The sequence below is a fragment of the Myxine glutinosa genome, chromosome 4 (genome assembly GCF_964187855.1).
Source record: "Myxine glutinosa chromosome 4, kmMyxGlut1.1, whole genome shotgun sequence".
NCBI classification, from domain to species: Eukaryota; Metazoa; Chordata; class Myxini; order Myxiniformes; family Myxinidae; genus Myxine; species Myxine glutinosa.
This window is the reverse complement of record NC_136264.1, coordinates 10,606,102-10,627,057: the sequence shown is the minus strand read 5'-3', so window position 1 is coordinate 10,627,057 and position 20,956 is coordinate 10,606,102. Positions and strand designations below refer to the sequence as shown.

Genomic DNA, 20,956 nt, shown 5'->3' with positions numbered 1-20,956 from the left:
AATCTGGATACTTTACTGGAATGGGAAAAAGATTGGCAGATGCAGCTTAACGTGAACGAATGTTAGGTAAGAATAACAATAATGCAAAGGGCAGTCTTGAAGCATGTGACTCGGGAGATCGAAGGATCTGGGGGTGGTAATACATGCGGGGCATAGACGGACAGCCCAGTGCCAGGTACCTATAAGTAGAGCTAATAGTGTTAGGTTGCGTTCTTAGGGGGATAAATTATAAATAGAAAGAGGTAGTGAGTGATAACACTGTATAGCAATTTGGGGACGCTTCATCTGGAATATTGTGTGCAGTTTTGGTCAACACATCTGATGTAGGACATAGATGGCACAGAGGGCATTCAGCATGGAGCAACTATATTGATCTCAGGCCTATCTAGACTGAGCTATGAGGAGCGGCTGGAAGAGACGGGACTCCTTACATTAGAAAAGACGATTGTGAGGGGATATGATACAGATGTTTAAGATGATGAAGGGCAGAGACAAAAGTGCAGAATATATTTTCAGCAAAGTTGACACCGACAGAGCAAGGGGGCACTTTTCAAGAGTTAAAAAAAAAAAAAAAATTAAAAACAAAGAAGCATTGTTTAGGATGGTAAAGGCTTTTTTAGGATGGTTTAGGATGGTAAAGGATGGTAAAGGTTTAGGATGGTAAAAAAAAGGCTTTTTTTTTTTTTTTTTTTTTCCTTCTCCTCCTCCTTCTTCTTATTTGTATATGTCGTGTAAGAGCAAACACATTGAACATGAAAACATGCGCAGACACATAGAACGTACAATGAAGGGAGTGGGAGACAAGAGGGGGACAAGAGAAGCACAAGCACAACAACGGCAGAGAACAGGGACGTCGGTAGATCTGTGGAAGGGGGAGGGCTGGAGGGACGAGGGAGGGGTACACGGTATAAAGCAAATGAACACTACTAGGAATTTCAGGAAAGAAGTTGGTGATTGAAAGAGGCGAATTTTGGGTGTATTAACAGGGCTAGAAAAGATCAAGGTTTTGGATGGGGGATGGTAGTGAACACAGGAGATGGTGGTGAACAGCTGTTTTAAAGACCTGGAGGGAGGAGAGGGATTGAAGAGAGTGTGGGAGTTTGTTCCAAAGGCGGGAGAAAAGAGTAATAAAAGAATGAAGGTGAGCAGAGTCTGTTTTTTCTGGCAGTTCTTGTGCATCCTGCAGGAATATTTGGGGGACAGCACAGAGAGAGCAGGGGCAGCAAGGCCGGAGAAGTCGGCAGAAGACAAAGACCACCAACCTGCCTACGGTGAGAGAGACAGGCCCTCAGAATCGGCTTCATCGCGGGAGATTCCAATGATTCTAAAAACTTTGGTTTCAACAGCGTGAAGCCGAGCTAGGTGTGAGGCGGGAGCACCGGCCCAGAGGGGAGAACAGTATTCCATTGAGCTGCGGATGAAAGCCTTGCATGTGGTGAGGAGCTCAGGTGTGCCAAGGAAGGACTTCATACGACGGAGGATGCCCAGTCGGTGACTGGCTTCGGAGGCCAGCTTGGAAATGTGGTTTTCCCAAGAAAGATCATAGCAGATAGTGAGACCCAAAAGGTTGAGTGACAGAACTTCTTGGAGAGGATTGTTCAGAAAGTAGATGGGAGGGTTTTCCAGTCTGTCTTTTCGAAGAGACATCGTAAGAGTGTGAGATTTGTCAGGATTGAAAGACATGTTCCACTTGTTTGACCAGTCTGATTTTGTCCAGGTCTGCAGAGTGAGGAGGCTGCAAGTTGCCGATCTGAGGGATGAGGAATGGAGCGGCAGATAGTGGAGTCATCAGCAAAGAGATAGAGAGGATTTTCAAGAGAGTTGGAGAGATCATTGATGAAGACCAGAAAAAGCACAGGGCCCATAACACTGCCTTGGGGAACTCCAGCCTGAGCAGGAAGAAGAGATGAGAGAAACCCATTCAGGGCCACTCGTTGACTGCGACTGGAGAGGAAGTCCGCCAGCCATGCGTGGAGATTTCCATGGATACCAAAGGAGGAGAGTTTGGTGAGCAGAGCGGGGTGCCAGACCGTATCGAAGGCACGTGATATGTCGAGGGAGACGGCTCTAATTTCCTGTTTGTCATTGAGGACCTCCATCCATTGTTGAGACAGCAGAAGCAGCATGTCCAGAGTAGAGTGACCAGGTCTGAAGCCAAATTGATGATCAGAGATCAAGCCATTGGAGAAGAGGAAAGATTTGATATCCGAAGCAATGATGAATTCCATGACTTTGCTGATATAATTGGGAGAAGGCTGATTGGTCTGTAGTTGCAAGGATCTGTTTTTGCACATTTTTTTTCTGTAAAGCGGTGATGTTGGCTGATTTCCAAGATGATGGCAGATGACCTTGAGCAAAAGAGGGTGAAAAGAACAGAGGTTGTGAAAGAGCTACAGAGCAGGATTTTAGGACCCGTGGGCTGATGCCGTTAGTGGTTATTGCAAGGACTGTTCTCCCTGCAAGGGTAGTGACTAGTCGTGGATTGTATTAAAATCGAGTTGGATAGGTATGTAAGTAGTAGGGATGGGGAAGTACTAACATGTTGATATGATTCTGCAGATTTGATGGGCCTTCTCCTGCATCGAGTTCCTTGTATTTCTTACCAGTTCCTTGCTGATCCCGTCATTAATTTTTTTGGTTCATCCGAAAGTTTCCACTTCGTTTGTTTTACTTATTTTTACTTTATTCTCACATCTGTCTTTTGTTGATCTTTATTCCTTCACTAACACCCTATTAACCATCTCTGCGCGTCATATTTAAAACTAAGTCACCTCAGCCAATTGATATGAAACAAGGTGGCCATTTATCTATTCCCAGTTTTGAACCCTGTAAGTGTTAAGAAATGAAATGGAACAAAATATTTACAGGATATAGGTACATATTTCAAGTTTTTGTTGTAAAGTTTTTATTGAATTTAGAAGTGTACAAAATTCGTTATGAATTTCAACGTGATTTCCATCAATTTCAAGCAGTGTATGGAGCATCCTTTCGTGATACTCCAAGACCATTTCCTGCCTCATTTTGATCATAATTTCTCCAAAAGCTGCTTGAATTCACCCTTCCAGGTTTTGAATGTGTGCTGGTTGAGTTACGAAACCTTGCCCTTGAGAAATCGCACGGGGTGAGGTCTCGCAAACGAGGGGACCAGGGCACGTTACAAACTCCTGTCTTAACATCATGTTCTGCCTGTCCCAAAGGAAGAAAGTGCAAACTGGTCAATACCCACTCTCCCCACCCCAACCCAGGGGGTCACTACTGCAGATTAGTAGTAGTAGTAGTAGTAGTAGCCTATTGATACCTAGTGTTAGAGCATTTGCCTCAAGTGTTTGACTTTGATTTTATTGATTAAATTGATCAAAAAACTGTCGGAGTGAACTCCATTCAATGTACCATGTGCGCTGAGTGGGTTCATCAAAAATGTAGTGGTCTGAGAGGGTCATTAACCAGTGTGGCAGCTACATTCAAATGTAAGGTGTGCACAGAGGGAGCTGCAGATGGAGGAGATGTTGAGTTGGATCTTGGAGACGGCGTGAAGCTGGAAGGTGTGAAAACATTTTGCTACCTCGGAGACATGCTGAATGGAGAAGGTGGATCAGACTCGGCAACGGTTGCTCGAGTGAGATGTGCATGGAAGAAGTTTCGGGAACTGAGTGGCGTGCTGATGAGGAGGGGAGTGTCGTTGAAGCTGAAGCTGAAGGGAAAGGTGTATGCTGCATGTGTGAGAAGTGTTATGATTTATGGGAGCGAGACATGGGTCATGAATGTAGAGTAGCAACGAAGGCTGGAAAGGGTGGAAATGCGAATGGTTCGGTGGATGTGTGGAGTATCTTTGAGAGAGAGGAAGACGAATGATTAATTGCGAAAGATGATGGGAATAGAGCCTGTGATTGATGCTGTGAATAGGAACAGGTTGAGATGGTTTGGTCATGTGTTGAGGAAGGATGAAAGTGACTGGTTGAGAAAAGTGATGGAAATGAATGTAGAATGAAGTAGACGACGGACAGGGCCTTTTCCATGGCTGCTCCCACCCTCTGGAACTCACTACCTCACACCATCAGAGACTCCTCCTCACTCACCACATTCAAAACATCACTCAAGACCCACCTGTTCAACACTGCATTCAACATTTAACCCACAGCATCTAACCCCTGACTATCTCCTCTCCTTCTCCCTCCTTTGTGCTTTGAATATTTCCCTATTGATTCTTCTTTTTTTGCAATTGTTTTTATGTTTTGCTGTGCATTATGTTTTGCACTCTGTCAAAGCGTCTTTGGGCTTCCTGAAAAGCGCTATATAAAATAAATGCATTATTATTATTATTATTAATGAGCTTCGATCTTGATACAAAAAAAACAAACAAACAAAAAAACTTGCTTTGCTCCCCTCATTATATTTGCTAGCATCGGCCCACGTTTGGTGGGCAATTTAGTGGTGATATTTCCACAGTGATCCTTTCTTCTGGGACACCAAGTTTCAGCACTCGCCATCAGAGGGCCCTGTCCGATACTATGTGTGCACACAAAAATTTTAACATACACACCACCAGTGGGTGCTATGTCCAATTCTGGGTGCACACACCACCATTTTTGCACACACCAGAGGGTGCCTTTGTCCTATTCTGGGTGTACACACCACCATTTTAGCACACATGCACAGTTTGCACACACCAGAGGGTGCCTTTGTCCAATTCTGGGTGCACACACCACCATTTTAGCACACGTGCACAGTTTGCGCACACCAGAGGGTGTCTTTGTCCTATTGTGGGTGCACACCGCCATTTTAGCACACATGCACAGTTTGCACACACCAGTGGGTGCTATGTCCAATTCTGGGTGCACACCACCATTTTTACACACACCAGAGGGTGCCCTTGTCCATTTCTGGGTGCACACATCACCATTTTAGCACACATGCGCAGTTTGCACACACCAGTGTGTGCCTTTGTCCTATTCTGGGTGCGCATTCCACAGACTTTAGTGTACACATGACCAGAAGGTGCTATTTCTGTCACATACATATATACATATATACATATATACATATATACATATATACATATATATATATACATACATAGATACATGCATGATGCATACATACATCGTCACGTGAAAACACCCCATGTAAAGTTTTGACTTTTTCAACATATTTCAACATACTGTAGCGACCCATGGGTCCCCCAAGCAAGACCGGCATCAGAATGTCCTTGCTCCAGCCGGTGACGTCACCGGCGGGGATCCCCGGCGCCAGAGTGCCTGGTCACGTGACCGCGAAAGCGTGCCGCGTGTGCGGGTATAATAAGCTACACCTGTGGATCACGTGACCACCGAAGCACGCCTCGCTTGAGAGGCGTGGCTTTCGGTTTCGGTTTCTGGTTGTGCTTTATAATGCAGCCCGATAAACGGCCTTTTTAGTGTTCCCGAGTTGGTTTTACGAATAAACATCTTCTCAGACGAGTTTGTGCCTTGCCATCCATCCTTTATTCGTATTCTGCTGGAGTCCGGACTCCTTCAATACAGCCATTTGATCCTCATTTCAACAATATTGATAGATAAAGGTGATATAATATAACAAATATCATGACACATTTACATTTTGTAGTCCATTGTATAATTTAAATAAACATAAATGCAAATTTCGCATGTGGAAAAAGTAAGTACACCCCTACATTTATCACTACTTCAAATACCTAAAATTAGAATCAGGTGCACCAGCTCAGGTGCAAATGATTAGAACATCGTTAGAGAGGATCTTGGAGGAACCTGTCTTATTTAAACCTCAGACATTTAGTTTGGTTTGCTCTTTGTTGTTGAAGTGTGCGGCGACACCATGCCGAGATCAAAAGAGCTCTCTGAGGCCTTCAGAAAAAAGGTTATAGATGCTTACGAGTCTGGGAAGGGATTTAAAAAGATCTCCAAACAATTTGAAATCGATCATTCGACTGTCCGGAAGATCATCTACAAGTGGAGAAGATTCCAAACAACTGCCAACTTGTTCAGGCCAGGCCGCCCCAGCAAGTTCAGCCTGAGAGCAGACCGCAAGATGCTGAAAAGTCTCTATGAACCCCAGAATGTCATCACGGGACCTACAGGTAGCTCTTGCCACTGTTGATGTCAAAGTGCACGAGTCTACCATTAGAAAGAGACTGCACAAATTTGATCGACATGGGAGGTGTGCCAGGAGGAAACCTTTGCTCTCCAGAAAGAACATCAGGGCAAGACTAAAGTTTGCCAATGAACACCGAGGCAAAGACCAGAACTTCTGGAACAATGTGCTCTGGACAAATGAGTCAAAGGTAGAGCTAGTTGGCCACATTACCAGAAGACATGTTTGGCAAAAACCAAAGACAGCATTTGACCACAAGAACCTGATACCAACTGTAAAGCATGGTGGTGGAAATATTATGGTTTGGGGCAGCTTTGCTGCATCAGGGCCTGGGCAGCTCACCATCATATAATCCACGATGAATTCTTCATTGTACCAGAGGGTGCTTGAGGATAATGTGAGGCCATCTGTCGGAAAGTTGAAGCTCAATCGAAGGTGGACCTTGCAACATGACAATGACCCGAAACATACCAGTAAATCCACCAAGGAATGGCTGAAAAGAAAGAAATGGAGGGTTCTGGAATGTCCAAGTCAAAGCCCGGATCTAAATCCCATCGAGATGTTGAGGGGGGGATTTGAAACGACCTGTGCATGCAAGAAACCCCTTCAAACATCGCACAGCTGAAATAATTCTGCATGGAGGAGTGGGCAAAAATTTCTCCCAGTCGATGTCAGAGACTGGTAGACAGTTATAAGAAACGCCTACTTGAGGTTGTTTCTGCCAAAGGGGGCAATACCACCTATTAGAGCCAAGGGTGTACTTACTTTTTCCACTTGCGAAATTTGCATTTATGTTTATTTAAATTATACAATGGACTACCAAATGTAAATGTTTCATGATATTTGTTATATTATATCACCTTTATCTATCAATATTGTTGAAATGAAGATCAAATAGCTATATGTTGAAAAAGTCAAAACTTTACATGGGGTGTACTTACTTTTTCACGTGACTGTACATACCCCATGCATACATACATTCTAGTATATGTGGCCTGTTCACAATTGTTTTCATATCCAGCATCCAAGACGCACTTTGATATCCTAATAGGGTTTGCACTTCTTGGGCATTCAGCAAGTCTTCAATGAGACGTGATGAACCTTAGCCATTTGAAACAAAATGTTTTAATCCTAAGAACAATTATTATGCATAGAGGGATACTTGATGGAACCACGGCTTGGATTCCCCCCCGCCCCCCATTACAAGACTTTTAAACGTATGATACTCTGTGTGTTTCTATTTTCCAGTCAGTGCTGGCAATGACTGCCTGTCTTTCATGACGAACAATGGGTCATGGCATGACAGAATCGACTGCCGTTTGGGGTTCTGCTGCGGAGACTGCAACCGGCGATACTGCTGCTTCTCTCTAAGCCAACGTATCTCAGAAAATACACAGAGACGTTGCAGCATGCACATGAGGTTAGTCCTGCTTTCTTACCATAGATGTTTTCAGTTTTCATTGCTTATCCTTGGCATCGGCTATCATCATCATCTTCTGTGGTTGGATTTTTCAAGTAGCTATGTTGCAGTCACATGATCATTTAATTAACTAGTAATGGGCATCGACAACCATCCTTGATCATGTTGTGGAACATCAAGAGAGCTGGCCACCACCATCTGACATCATCCGCATCCAAATCCATGATGTCTAGCTCATCTGGAACGAAGTTCAGGGGCGCTTATGTGATGGTCAGTCCGTCCGTCCGTAAACACTAGAAACTTCTTCTCCGAAACCGCTGATGGGATTGCGACCAAATTTGGCACAAATGATATTTGTTGCGTTGTGACTAGGAAATAGGAATTTGCTTTTTCCTCTGAAACTATACACACTTTCGATGAAACGTGGCCACAACCTTCACCACCCACGATGTACCAAAGTTTGTTCACGGCATTAAAAAAAATCTGCCCCTTTGAAGGTCTACAGGTGGTCAAAGTGGGTCCAGGTTTGACCCCCCCCCCCCCCCCCCAAAAGATATTTGCTTTTTCTCAGAAATTACACACAATTTTGATGAAACTTCACCACAACCTTCATCCGTGATGTACCAATGTTTGTTCAAGGCATTGGAAAAATTGGAGTCTGAGGCGGTACACGGGGTGGGAGGGAGGGGGTTGCCCCCCAAAATAGGTATTTTTTGTTTGTTTCTTTGTTTAAAGTCTCATGATTATGTTGGTATGATTATACATGCTTCTACATATGAGATATACATCCTGTCCTCCAGTAACCATTGAAATTGGTTTAAATACCTTTAGTCAGTGCAGTATAGTGTTTATTCTACCAGGTGAGCACCAGGGGTATTGCCCCTATTTATTTATTTATTATTTTTATATACCCCAGTTAAGCCTTGAATCCCTGTGTTGAAAAAATTACTTACTAATTTTTCATTACTTACTAATGAAAAATTACTAAATCCCTGTGTTTGGAGATATTACCTCATTCAGATATTTTGAGGTTGACATATTAATTACCCCAATTACCACTGTTTTTGCAGGTAATACACAATAGTTAGAGAATACATCATTTAATGATGTATTATTATTATATATGCAGGGTCTCACTGCTGGTTGCATCATTGCTCGGTGTGCAGCTGATGCAGTGTCCCTGTTGCTAGTAAGTCGGTACTCGTTTTGCTGACTTTCGAAGGATGGCAGGCTGAGTCAAATCACATGGTGTTATTTAACGGTACAATAAGGAGAAGAAGAAGAGCACTCCTTTTTGCATCTTTATTCGCACATAGCTGCCGAAGCCGTTTATTGACTATTGGGCACCATCCTGGACGGGTCGCCACTCCTACGCATGATACTCGAATGGCTCATTCTTCCCAGTAAGCTGGTACTCATTTTGCCGACATCAGAAGGATCACAGGCTGAGTCTACTCACCTGGTGTTGATTCAACGGCTGCCAGGGGCTCAAACTCAAGACGCGAAGATGTTAAGCCAATACCAGGCTTTATTTGATGATGAAGAATCATTTCGACCCTCGTTTTCACATGAACAATCACATCACATCACATCACGTCATCACATCACGTCATCACCTCACCACATCACCTCACCATACCACATCACCTCACCACATCACCTCACACCACATCACCTCGCACCACATCACCTCACACCACACCACATCACCTCACACCACATCACCTCACACCACATCACCTCACACCACATAACCTCGCACCACATCACCTCGCACCACATCACCTCGCACCACATCACCTCGCACCACATCACCTCGCACCACATCACCTCGCACCACATCACCTCGCACCACATCACCTCGCACCACATCACCTCGCACCACATCACCTCGCACCACATCACCTCGCACCACATCACCTCGCACCACATCACCTCGCACCACATCACCTCGCACCACATCACCTCACACCACATCACCTCACACCACATCACCTCACACCACATCACCTCACACCACATCACCTCACACCACATCACCTCACACCACATCACACCACACCACATCACCTCACACCACACCACCACACCACATCATCACATCACACCACGCCACATCACCACACCACATCATTTCCAGTTAGATAATTTAATTAATAATTTTTTTAAGTTAAATAATTTAATGTAAGTTAGTTAAATTATAATTTTGTCTGTTAATTACGTCTTTAAACCTTTCATCAGAGCATTGTTTCCATCACAACTTTGGCTTTCCCCTGGTGCTCCAGACAGTCTGATTTTTATTAAAACTTATTTAAAATGTTTCATCTCCCTTATGCAGTTCGTTATTTTATTTAAACATCCGAGAGATGCTAATTGCTGGGAGTTATATTCGGTACCAAATGTGCAATAAGTGTGAAATACACGATGTAAATCTGTGGACTTTGAATGTGAGGGACCAGGGGTGTTGATTCCACAGCAGTGCGGGCACCGTGGTGGGCATCGTGACGAGCGTGATCGCCTTCCTCGCCGTCATCTCCATCGTCGTTTGCTGCTTCATGTGCTCTTGCTGTCTTCTGCATCGCCTGTGCCGTCGACAGCACTCGCAAAGCACAAGTCGGTTCATCCTTTGCCTTGTCTGCATGATTGTTTTTATTCTCCTTTTTGGAAATTGTATTATTGGGAATTTTTAAGTGGTGAAGCCGCTTATTATTATTTTCTTTAAATATGGCAAGACGGCAAGCAATCTTAACTTCTCCCTCTCTCCTTTCTGTCTCTCGCTCTCTCTCTCTCTCTCTCGCTCTCTCTCTCTCTCGCTCTCTCTCTCTCTCGCTCGCTCACTCGCTCTCGCTCTCTCTCGCGCTCGCTCTCTCTCTCGCGCTCTCTCTCGCGCTCGCTCTCTCTCTCGCGCTCTCTCTCGCTCTCTCTCTCGCTCTCTCTCTCGCTCTCTCTCTCGCTCTCGCTCTCTCTCGCTCGCTCGCTCGCTCTCTCTCGCTCTCTCTCTCGCTCTCTCTCTCGCTCTCGCTCTCTCTCTCGCTCTCTCTCGCTCTCGCTCGCTCTCTCTCGCGCTCGCTCTCTCTCTCGCTCTCGCTCTCTCTCGCGCTCGCTCTCTCTCTCGCTCGCTCTCTCTCTCGCTCTCGCTCTCTCTTGCGCTCGCTCTCTCTCGCGCTCGCTCTCTCTCTCGCTCGCTCTCTCTCTCGCTCTCGCTCTCTCTCTCGCTCGCTCTCTCTCTCGCTCTCGCTCTCTCTCGCGCTCGCTCTCTCTCTCGCTCTCTCTCGCTCTCGCTCGCTCTCTCTCGCGCTCGCTCTCTCTCTCTCGCGCTCGCTCTCTCTCGCGCTCGCTCTCTCTCTCGCTCTCGCTCTCTCTCGCGCTCGCTCTCTCTCTCTCGCGCTCTCTCTCGCGCTCGCTCTCTCTCTCGCTCTCGCTCTCTCTCGCGCTCGCTCTCTCTCTCGCTCGCTCTCTCTCTCGCTCTCGCTCTCTCTCGCGCTCGCTCTCTCTCGCGCTCGCTCTCTCTCTCGCTCGCTCTCTCTCTCGCTCGCTCTCTCTCTCGCTCTCGCTCTCTCTCTCGCTCGCTCTCTCTCTCGCTCTCGCTCTCTCTCGCGCTCGCTCTCTCTCTCGCTCTCTCTCGCTCTCGCTCGCTCTCTCTCGCGCTCGCTCTCTCTCTCGCTCTCGCTCTCTCTCGCGCTCGCTCTCTCTCGCGCTCGCTCTCTCTCGCTCTCGCTCTCTCTCGCGCTCGCTCTCTCTCTCGCGCTCTCTCTCGCGCTCGCTCTCTCTCTCGCGCTCTCTCTCGCTCTCTCTCTCGCTCTCTCTCTCGCTCTCGCTCTCTCTCTCGCTCGCTCGCTCTCTCTCTCTCTCCGTTGCATGTTTCTTCACTCATTCTGAACACCATAAATCAATGAGTTTATTACTTGCAAAATCGAAGATTTTTCAAGTATATTGATCGGTTCCATTTGTGGTTGTCTGTTTGTGGTTCTGTCTGTTTGTCACCGGCCTACAGGTCACAATTCTAAACCGATCGTCACGAAACTTCAAGTTGTATCGGTCGTCCCAATTGAGAAGCCTATTGATTTTGAGGTCAAAGGTCATCTGGAGGTCAAATTTCTAAAATCGCCATTTTAAATCCGGTTGACTTGGAAATTGAATAGCATTTGTATATTGAGTCAATAAATTGGCAAATGAACTATTTGTGAGGTCAAAAGGTCAAAGGTCAAATTTTCAAAATCGATTTTCATCTAAAAAGCCATCAATTCTCAACCGATTGACTTGAAAATTGAATATCATTTGCATATCGAGCCACTAAATTGGGAAACGTACTATCTTTTAGATGAAAAGGTCAAACTTCCAAAATCATCACTTTTTATCTGAAAAAACCCCGTCAATTTTCATCCGATTGACTTGAAAATTGAACAGCATTTGCACATTGTCACTAAATAGGGAAACCAACTATTTTTGAGGTCAAAGGTCAACTGAAGGTCAACCTTCCAAAATCATCATTTTCATCTGAAAAATCATCACTTTTCTTCCTATTGACCCGAGCTTTCATCAAGCTTGTCAATTTTAATCTTGATGAAATGGACAATTTGCTATATCGATGGAATCTTTTTCTTGCGGAGGTGGGGGGTGTATTTTGCAAGTATCGTGCTCCGCATGACAGCTTCTTGTTTTTTTTTTTTAACATCATTGAATAAATTTATTCACAGTCATTACCTCTAACCCCTGCTCTAAATGCATGGTGTGTGTGTGTGTGTGTACAGTCATTACCTCTGTGATTACTAGAGATTTGAGAGAATCATGAATGTAATACATACATGCTTATAGATTATAGAATATGCAGACATCTTACTACATGGTGAAAAATGTTAAGTTTGCAGCCATTTTCACTTCATACCAGGGATGGTTCAATTTTCACTTCGTACTTCATAACACTTTGTTTGAGATGTAACCTTCTGCTCACCTTTTTCTAATCCACGCAAATATATTGAACAGATGTGGAGTATTTTATTGGTCGTCCCACAAAGAACTTCAATGCCCGTGCAATGGTTGCCAAACTATGGTTGTTGGCCCTTTCTCTATCCTTTTTAAATGATTGGTGTCAAGCAAGGAAGCAGCACGTACCATTTTGAAGTTTTTGGTACGACGAGGCCACGGTTAAGTTTGAACGACTGATTTCCCAGACTCAGAGCGAATTCTCTGAGCATTACTCCACCGAGTCTGGTTCATTATTGTTGTGTGTTTAAAACGGTTTTGGTGAGGCGTTAAAAGGGCCCAACTTTCCTCTTAAGCCTTCCCTTATTCATTCTTTGTTATCCTTCTTTTAACTAAAACTTGTTTGACATGACTACCGGTATACAGAATGTTTTATATCCCTTTGCCCTTCCCGTTGCCTCTCCCATACAGCTTGTTTTTACATCCCCTTCCATGTGCAATGGGCTTACAGCCATTACCTCCTTAATGCCTGTCCTGCCTATGTCCTGCCACCCCTCCCAACTATAGTATCTCTCACCCGTTTGTTACAATATAGTCCGCCAACATTCGAGCTCCATTCCGACATCATGGATCTATCCTTGCAGGCCTCCACTGCTGCTCTGTATATTGTTTAACAGACTTTGTTGGCTTAGCGGTTAGGGTGCCGGCTTGGGATCCGAGGATCCTGTGTTCATTGGCTTAGCGGTTAGGGTGCCGGCTTGGGATCCTAGGATCCTCGGTTCGTTGGCTTAGCGGTCAGGGTGCCAGCTTGGGATCCTAGGATCCTGGGTTCGTTGGCTTAGCGGTTAGGGTGCCGGCTTGGGATCCTGGGATCCTGGGTTCGTTGGCTTAGCGGTTAGGGTGCCGGCTTGGGATCCTGGGATCCTGGGTTCGTTGGCTTTAAGGTTAGGGTGCCGGCTTGGGATCCAAGGATCCTGGGTTCGTTGGCTTAGCGGTTAGGGTGCCGGCTTGGGATCCGAGGATCCTGGATTCGTTGGCTTGGCCGTTCGGGTGCCGGCTTGGGATCCGATGATCCTGGATTCGTTGGCTTAGCGGTTGGGGTGCCGGCTTGGGATCTGAGGATCCTGGGTTCGTTGGCTTAGCGGTTAGGGTGCCGGCTTGGGGTCCTAGGATCCTGGATTCGTTGGCTTAGCGGTTAGGGTGCCGGCTTGGGATCCTAGGATCATGGGTTCGTTGGCTTAGCGGTTAGGGTGCCGGCTTGAGATCAGAGGATCCTGGGTTCGTTGGCTTAGCGGTTATGGTGCCGGCTTGGGATCCGAGGATCCTGGGTTCGTTGGCTTAGCGGTTAGGGTGCCGGCTTGGGATCCTAGGATCATGGGTTCGTTGGCTTAGCGGTTAGGGTGCCGGCTTGGGATCCGAGGATCCTGGGTTCGTTGGCTTAGCGGTTAGGGTGCCGGCTTGGGATCCTAGGATCCTGGGTTCGTTGGCTTAGCGGTTAGGGTGCCGGCTTGGGATCCTAGGATCATGGGTTCGTTGGCTTAGCGGTTAGGGTGCCGGCTTGGGATCCTGGGATCCTGGATTCGTTGGCTTAGCGGTTAGGGTGCCGGCTTGGGATCCAAGGATCCTGGGATCGTTGGCTTCGCGGTTAGGGTGCTGGCTTGGGTTCCGAGGATCCTGGATTCGTTGGCTTAGCCGTTAAGGTGCCGACTTGGGATCCGAGGATCCTGGATTCGTTGGCTTAGCGGTTAGGGTGCCGGCTTGGGATCCGAGGATCCTGGCTTCATTTGCTTAGCGGTTAGGGTGCCAGCTTGGGATCCTAGGATCCTGGATTCGTTGGCTTAGCGGTTAGGGTGCCGGCTTGGGATCCGAGGATCCTGGATTCGTTGGCTTAGCAGTCAGGTTGCCGGCTTGGGATCCGAGGATCCTGGGTTCGTTGGCTTAGCAGTCAGGCTGCCGGCTTGGGATCCGAGGATCATGGGTTCGTTGGCTTAGCGGTTAGGGTGCCGGCTTGGGATCCGAGGATCCTGGATTCGTTGGCTTAGCAGTCAGGCTGCCGGCTTGGGATCCGAGGATCCTGGGTTCGTTGGCTTAGCGGTTAGGGTGCCGGCTTGGGATCCTAGGATCATGGGTTCGTTGGCTTAGCGGTTAGGGTGCCGGCTTGGGATCTGAGGATCCTGGGTTCGTTGGCTTAGCGGTTAGGGTGCCGGCTTGGGATCCTAGGATCCTGGGTTCGTTGGCTTAGCGGTTAGGGTGCCGGCTTGGGATCCGAGGATCCTGGGTTCCGAATCCCGGTCGGTCGCTGAATTAACACTAGGGGGGTTGACTCAGCCTGTCATCCTTCTGAGGTCGGCAAATTGAGTACCAGTTCACTGGTAATTTCCTGTGTGTGGCAAGAGGTGACTAACAGGGTTGGCGGCATGAAGAGCATCCGGCCATAAAACATTGCTTCAAAAAGGGGACCAAGGTACCCGAAAAAGGTCAACCCCTGCTCTGCAGGGAAAAATGGCCTCTAAAGGTGGCTCACTAGGTCCCTACTCCCAATTGTAAACAAGGCTTCGCAATCGATCACTTTCGCTTTCCTCTGATCATCAGTTTGGATTCTGCCCCATTCGGTCAACTTTGGACTTCCTGCTGCTTTTCTCTCCACAATGGATGGAGGCTGTGAATAAAAAATTTTTTTAAAATGTGAGTGAATGTTGAACTGTGAATGTTAAACGTAAATTCACCTGTGAATGTAAAGTATTCACCTGTAAAGTAAAGTATGTAAAGTATTCACCTGTATTCACCTGTAAAAGCTGTGAATGTTAAACGTAAATTCGGTGTCGTCTCTCTGAACATGTGGAGGGAATCATCGTTATCATTTCATAAACCCACCTATATATCCCACAATCTCTTCCGGGTAGTATCGCAGTAGGACTGGTTTTGTCCCACACACTACAAAATTGCCTTCATCGCCACCCTTGTGGTTGGAGCCTTGGCTGTCCTTTCACCCTGGAAGCCTGGCGAGGCAATCGATCGAATGAAAGCCATTCTGCATGATGATGGCTACAGTGAACAAGTAATAATAATAATAATAATAATTCATTTATTTTGTATAGCGCTTTTCCAGAAGCCCAAAGGCGCTTTGACAGAGTGGAAAACATAATGCATAACAATACATGAAAACAACAATTGCAAAAAGACAAGAATCAATAGGGAAATATTTAAAGCAAAAGGAGGGAGAAGGCGAAGTGATAGTCAGGGGTTAAATGCTGTGGGTTGAATGTTGAATGCAGTGTTGAACAGGTGGGTCTTTAGTGATGTTTTGAATGTGGTGAGTGAGGAGGAGTCTCTGATGGTGTGAGGTAGTGAGTTCCAGAGGGTGGGAGCAGCGATGGAGAAGGCCCTGTCCCCCCAGGATCTGAATTTGGTCCGGATGGAGGGGGTCAGGAGGTTGGTACCAGCAGAGCGGAGGTTGCGGGTGGGAGTGTGTCTGGAGAGGAGGTCAGCCAGGTAGGATGGGGCCAGGTTATGGAGGGCTTTGTATGTCAAGAGGAGGATTTTGTACTGGATTCTCTGGGGGATGGGGAGCCAGTGAAGCTTGTAAAGGACGGGGGTGATGTGGTCACGGGTCCGGGAATGGGTGAGTAGACGGGCAGCGGAGTTCTGAATGTATTGGAGTTTATTGGTGATTTTTGAGGGTGAACCATAGAGGAGGCTATTGCAAGTCATTTCCAGGTGCGCATCACGCAAAATTGCCAACTGGTTGAAGGACAGAATTTGCTGAAAAATCAAGAATGTGCGGAAAACGATCATGCTGATTGGTTTTGGATACTGGGCCGAAAAGCATGGCACACTTGTGCTTACTTGAAGCGACATTTGCACACACAACGTCCCATTCTTTGCAAACAAGGAGTTAGTGTAAACGCTTCATTTGGTTTGATTCAACTGCAGCTTTGTGAGAGGTCTTCCGTTGTCAACGGTGTGAGCCAATCGGCACTCGGAGTATAAATTGCTTTGACTCTGGATGTCTGGTATTGGTGTTTGTCCTGAAGTGCAAAATGAAAACCTTAGGGAATGTCTTTTCTCCTGAAGGCTGAGGAATTCAAAGCTCTCGACATCAGCATGTCTCACAGAAGCTGAAGTACAAGGACAGGCCTGTTGCTCTCCCATCGCGCTGGTCTTCGGTCTCTGGCTTTTTTTCCACCTTTTCCGGTCTTGCTTCATCTGGTCCTTCAACCCTCAGATCTTCCCTCATTCCTGAAGGATGCATGCATTTTTCCAGTAATTTTATTTTTATTTTTTTGTTGAAGTCTCAAAGTGCAAACTTTCTTTTCCTATTGTCTTCTGCCTGTGACACCATTTCTGAGGTGCTCTTTGTTCGTATGTAGCACAAAACTGAGGAGTCGCATCGTTGGTAGAGGGTGTGGCTGTGTCACTGATGGAATGCCCTCTGCTGGTTTGGGCAGGAATTTGGAATTTCCTGATCACTTCATTGGTAGAGGGTGTGGCTGTGTCACTGATGCAATGCCCTCTGCTGGTTAGGGCAGGAATTTGGAATTTCCTGGTCGCATCGTTGGTAGAGGGTGTGGCTGTCACTGATGCAATGCCCTCTGCTGGTTAGGGCAGGAATTTGAATTTCATCATCACTTCATTGGTAGAGGGTGTGGCTGTGTCACTGATGCAATGCCCCCTGCTGGTTAGTGCAGGAATTTGGAATTTCCTGGTCGCATCGTTGGTAGATGGTGTGGCTGTGTCACTGATGCAATGCCCCCTGCTGGTTAGGGCAGGAATTAGAATTTCCTGGTCGCATCATTGGTAGACGGTGTGGCTGTGTCACTGATGAAATGCCCTCTGCTGGTTTGGGCAGGAATTTGGAATTTCCTGGTCGCATCGTTGGTAATAATAATAATAATAATAATGCATTTATTTTATATAGCGCTTTTCAGGAAGCCCAAAGACGCTTTGACAGAGTGCAAAACATAATGCATAGCAAAACATAAAAACAATTGCAAAAAAAGAAGAATCAATAGGGAAATATTCAAAGCACAAAGGAGGGAGAAGGAGAGGAGATAGTCAGGGGTTAGATGCTGTGGGTTAAATGTTGAATGCAGTGTTGAACAGGTGGGTCTTGAGTGATGTTTTGAATGTGGTGAGTGAGGAGGAGTCTCTGATGGTGTGAGGTAGCGAGTTCCAGAGGGTGGGAGCAGCGATGGAGAAGGCCCTGTCCCCCCAGGATCTAAATTTGGTCCGGATGGGGGGGGGTCAGGAGGTTGGTACCAGCAGAGCAGAGGTTGTGGGTGGGAGTGTGTCTGGAGAGGAGGTCAGCCAGGTAGGATGGGGCCAGGTTATGGAGGGCTTTGTAGGTCAAGAGGAGGATTTTGTACTGGATTCTCTGGGAGATGGGGAGCCAGTGAAGCTTGTAAAGGACGGGGGTGATGTGGTCACGGGTCCGGGAATGGGTGAGTAGACGGGCAGCGGAGTTCTGAATGTATTGGAGTTTATTGGTGATTGTTGAGGGTGAACCATAAAGGAGGCTATTGCAGTAGTCCAGACGGGAAGTGATGAAGGCGTGGATGAGGGTTTCTGCAGCCACGGAGGAGAGGGATGGACGGAGACGGGCGATGTTTTTCAGGTGAAAGAAGGCTGTCTTTGTGATCTGTTTAGTGTATTTGTCGAAGGAGAGGGTTTGGTCAAAGATGATGCCAAGATTCCGGATGTGAGGGGAGGTGGATACTGGGAAACCGTCGATGTTGAGGGCAAAGTTATGGGTGGACTTGGTGAGCGTTTTTGGGCCAATGATGATTATTTCAGATTTATCACAGTTAAGTTTGAGGAAGTTGATTTCAAGCCAGGATTTTATTTCAGTGATGCAGTTTGTCAGGATAGAGTGGGTGGCGGTGGAGATGGACTTGGTGGAGATGAAAAGCTGGATGTCATCGGTGAAGCAGTGGAATTGGAGACCATGACGGCGGATTAAGTGACCGAGGGGGGACAGGTAAAGGATGAAGAGGAGGGGGCCAAGAACTGAACCTTGGGGGACACCTTGGGGGAGGGGAGCAGTAGGGGATTTGCAGTTATTGATGGAGATGAACTGACGTCTGTCAGAGAGGTATGATTTAATCCAAGAGAGGGCAGTGCCGGTAATGTTAAAGGTGGTTTCAAGTCGGGTGAGGAGGATGGTGTGATCGATGGTGTCAAAGGCGGCGCTGAGGTCGAGGAGGATGAGAATGTTGAGGTTGCCAGCGTCAGAGGAGAGGAGAAGGTCGTTGGTGATTTTGAGGAGAGCAGTTTCAGTACTGTGGTTGGAGCGGAATCCGGATTGGAATGTTTCATGCAGGTTATTGGCAGCGAGGTGATGTTTGAGTTGAGTGGCTACAGCGTGTTCCAAAACCTTTGAAAGAAAGGGTAGGTTGGAGATGGGTCTGAAGTTATTTAGGGTGTCAGGGTTTAGTCCAGGTTTTTTCAGAATGGGGGTAACAGCAGCAATTTTGAGGGATGGTGGGACGATGCCTGTAGACAGGGAGGAGTTTATTGTTGCAATGATAAGTGGAGAGAGAGCAGGAAGGGAGGCCTTGACAAAGCTGGAGGGGATGGGGTCAAGAGTGCAGGTGGCAGTTTTCATTCCGATGAGTTCAGAGAGGTCAGTAGGGGAGACTGGGGAGAATTGAGACAGGGGATGGCAGGATAAGGGGGGGCAGGTGGTTTGAGGGGGAGCGGGTGCGGCGGTGGTCAAGCTGTTGTAGATGTTTTCAATTTTGCGTTGGAAGAATGAAAGGAAGGAGATGCAGTTGTCTATTGTGAATGACTGGGTGGTGGTGTTCAGGGGGCTGAGGAGTTTGTTTATTGTAGAGAAGAGTGCTTTTGGGTTTCCGGAGCCAGAGTGGATAATTTGAGAGTAGTAGGCGGAGCGGGCGCGGGAGAGGGCATCTTTATAGTGTTGCATGTGGTCCTTGTAGGCCTGGGAGTGAACTGTGAGACCTGTTTTATTGCGGAGTCTTTCAAGTTGGCGAGCACGAGTTTTCATCAGGCGGAGTTCAGGGGTAAACCAGGGAGCAGAATGGGTGAAAGAAACTGTTTTGGTTTTTATAGGCGCAAGTTGGTCAAGGCAGGAGGAGAGAGTGTGGTTGTAGTAGTCAGTGAGGTCAGAAGGGGTGTGGAGGTCAACGAAGGGAGAAGTGGACATTTTTTCAGAGAGGGTCGATGAGAATGAGGTAGGTGAAAGAGCGTTTAGCTTACGGAAGTTGATAGTGCGATAATGCCTTGGTGCTGGGGTGGGGATGTTGATGGTCAGAGTGATGGCTAGGTGGTCAGAGAGAGTGAGGTCGGAGCCAGAGAGATGGTGCAAAATTAGTCCAGTAGAGCAGACAAGGTCCAAAATGTGACCACGGTTATGGGTAGGAAAGTTGACATGTTGAGTGAGGTTAAAGCAGGTGAGTAAATCAGTGAAGTCAGTGGTTAGCGTGGAGTCAGTGGAGTCCATGTGGATATTGAAATCACCAAGGAGGAGGATTGAGGGGGAGAGGGAACATAGCTGGGTCAGAAAGTAGGAGAAGTCAGACAGGAATGATGGGTGTGGTTTGGGAGGGCGGTAGACAACAGCCATGACTGACTGTGTGTGACCAGAGTTTAAAAGCCAGGTGTTCAAATGATGGAGCAGATGAGATGGAGATGAGGTTGGTCTTGATGTCCTGTCGGTGAATAACGGCAATTCCACCACCTCGGCCCTCCGAGCGTGGTTTATTGATGTAAGAATATCCATTGGGTGTGGTGAGGTTGAGCGTGTAGTAGTCCAGTGGTTGTTGCCAGGTCTCAGTGAGACAGAGAAAGTCCAGTTTATTTTCCAGGATGTAGTCGTTCAGGATGAGGCATTTGTTGTTGAGGGACCGGGTATTGAACAGGGTGAGCTTGATGTTGTTTTGTATGGCGGGTATGAATCCAGGTGATTTGGCCAGGGTTCGCAGATGGGAGGTGCGATTTTGTGCGTTGTTGTGACCAGGTGTGTTGGGACGATGAGTGGGAGTGCGCTGAGCCGACCAGAGGATGGGGATGGAGTGACCTGATTGTAAATAAACAAACTTACGACCGGAGCCACGGTGAATGTACCTGGGTCGACGCAGGAGTCCATTCGATTTGATTGCAGAGATGCATGATGGGGTGGAGCGGGTTTTAAGCAGGAGAAGCCTTGCGGCGGAGTACCGCAGAGCCATGCCAGCAGGAGCGAAGGGACGAGCACAAGGCCAAGGGTGAGGAGGCGAAACAATCGTCACAACCCACGGGAGTGGGCCCGAGGAAACAGCGAAGGAGCCGAGCAGGTGAAGCCAGGAGCAGAGCCGGGACCATGTAGAGGGCAGACAGGAGCGAAGAGACGAGCACGAGGCCAAGGTTGAGGAGGCAAAGCGGCAAACGACCGCCGCCGCTAATCAAGATCACGGCGGCAAACCGCCACCACCGCCGCTGCAAACAATGGGCACAACCCACGAGAGTGAGCCCGAGGAAACAGCGAAGGAGCCGAGCAGGTGAAGCCAG

At 47.3% G+C, this 20,956-nt stretch overlaps 1 protein-coding gene across 2 annotated transcripts in view; it reads left to right on the top strand.

Moving 5' to 3' along the window:
• Positions 1-20,956, top strand: part of LOC137424416 (protein shisa-4) — a 50,460-nt gene that overhangs the window by 18,620 nt on the left and 10,884 nt on the right. Inside the window, exons 2-3 of one of the 2 annotated variants that reach the window (XM_068111846.2) lie at positions 7,354-7,525; positions 10,002-10,138. In XM_068111846.2, the coding sequence (XP_067967947.1) occupies positions 7,354-7,525; positions 10,002-10,138 (309 nt within the window). The remainder of the gene's footprint in view (positions 1-7,353; positions 7,526-10,001; positions 10,139-20,956) is intronic. The other variant, XM_068111847.2, reaches the window with a different exon arrangement.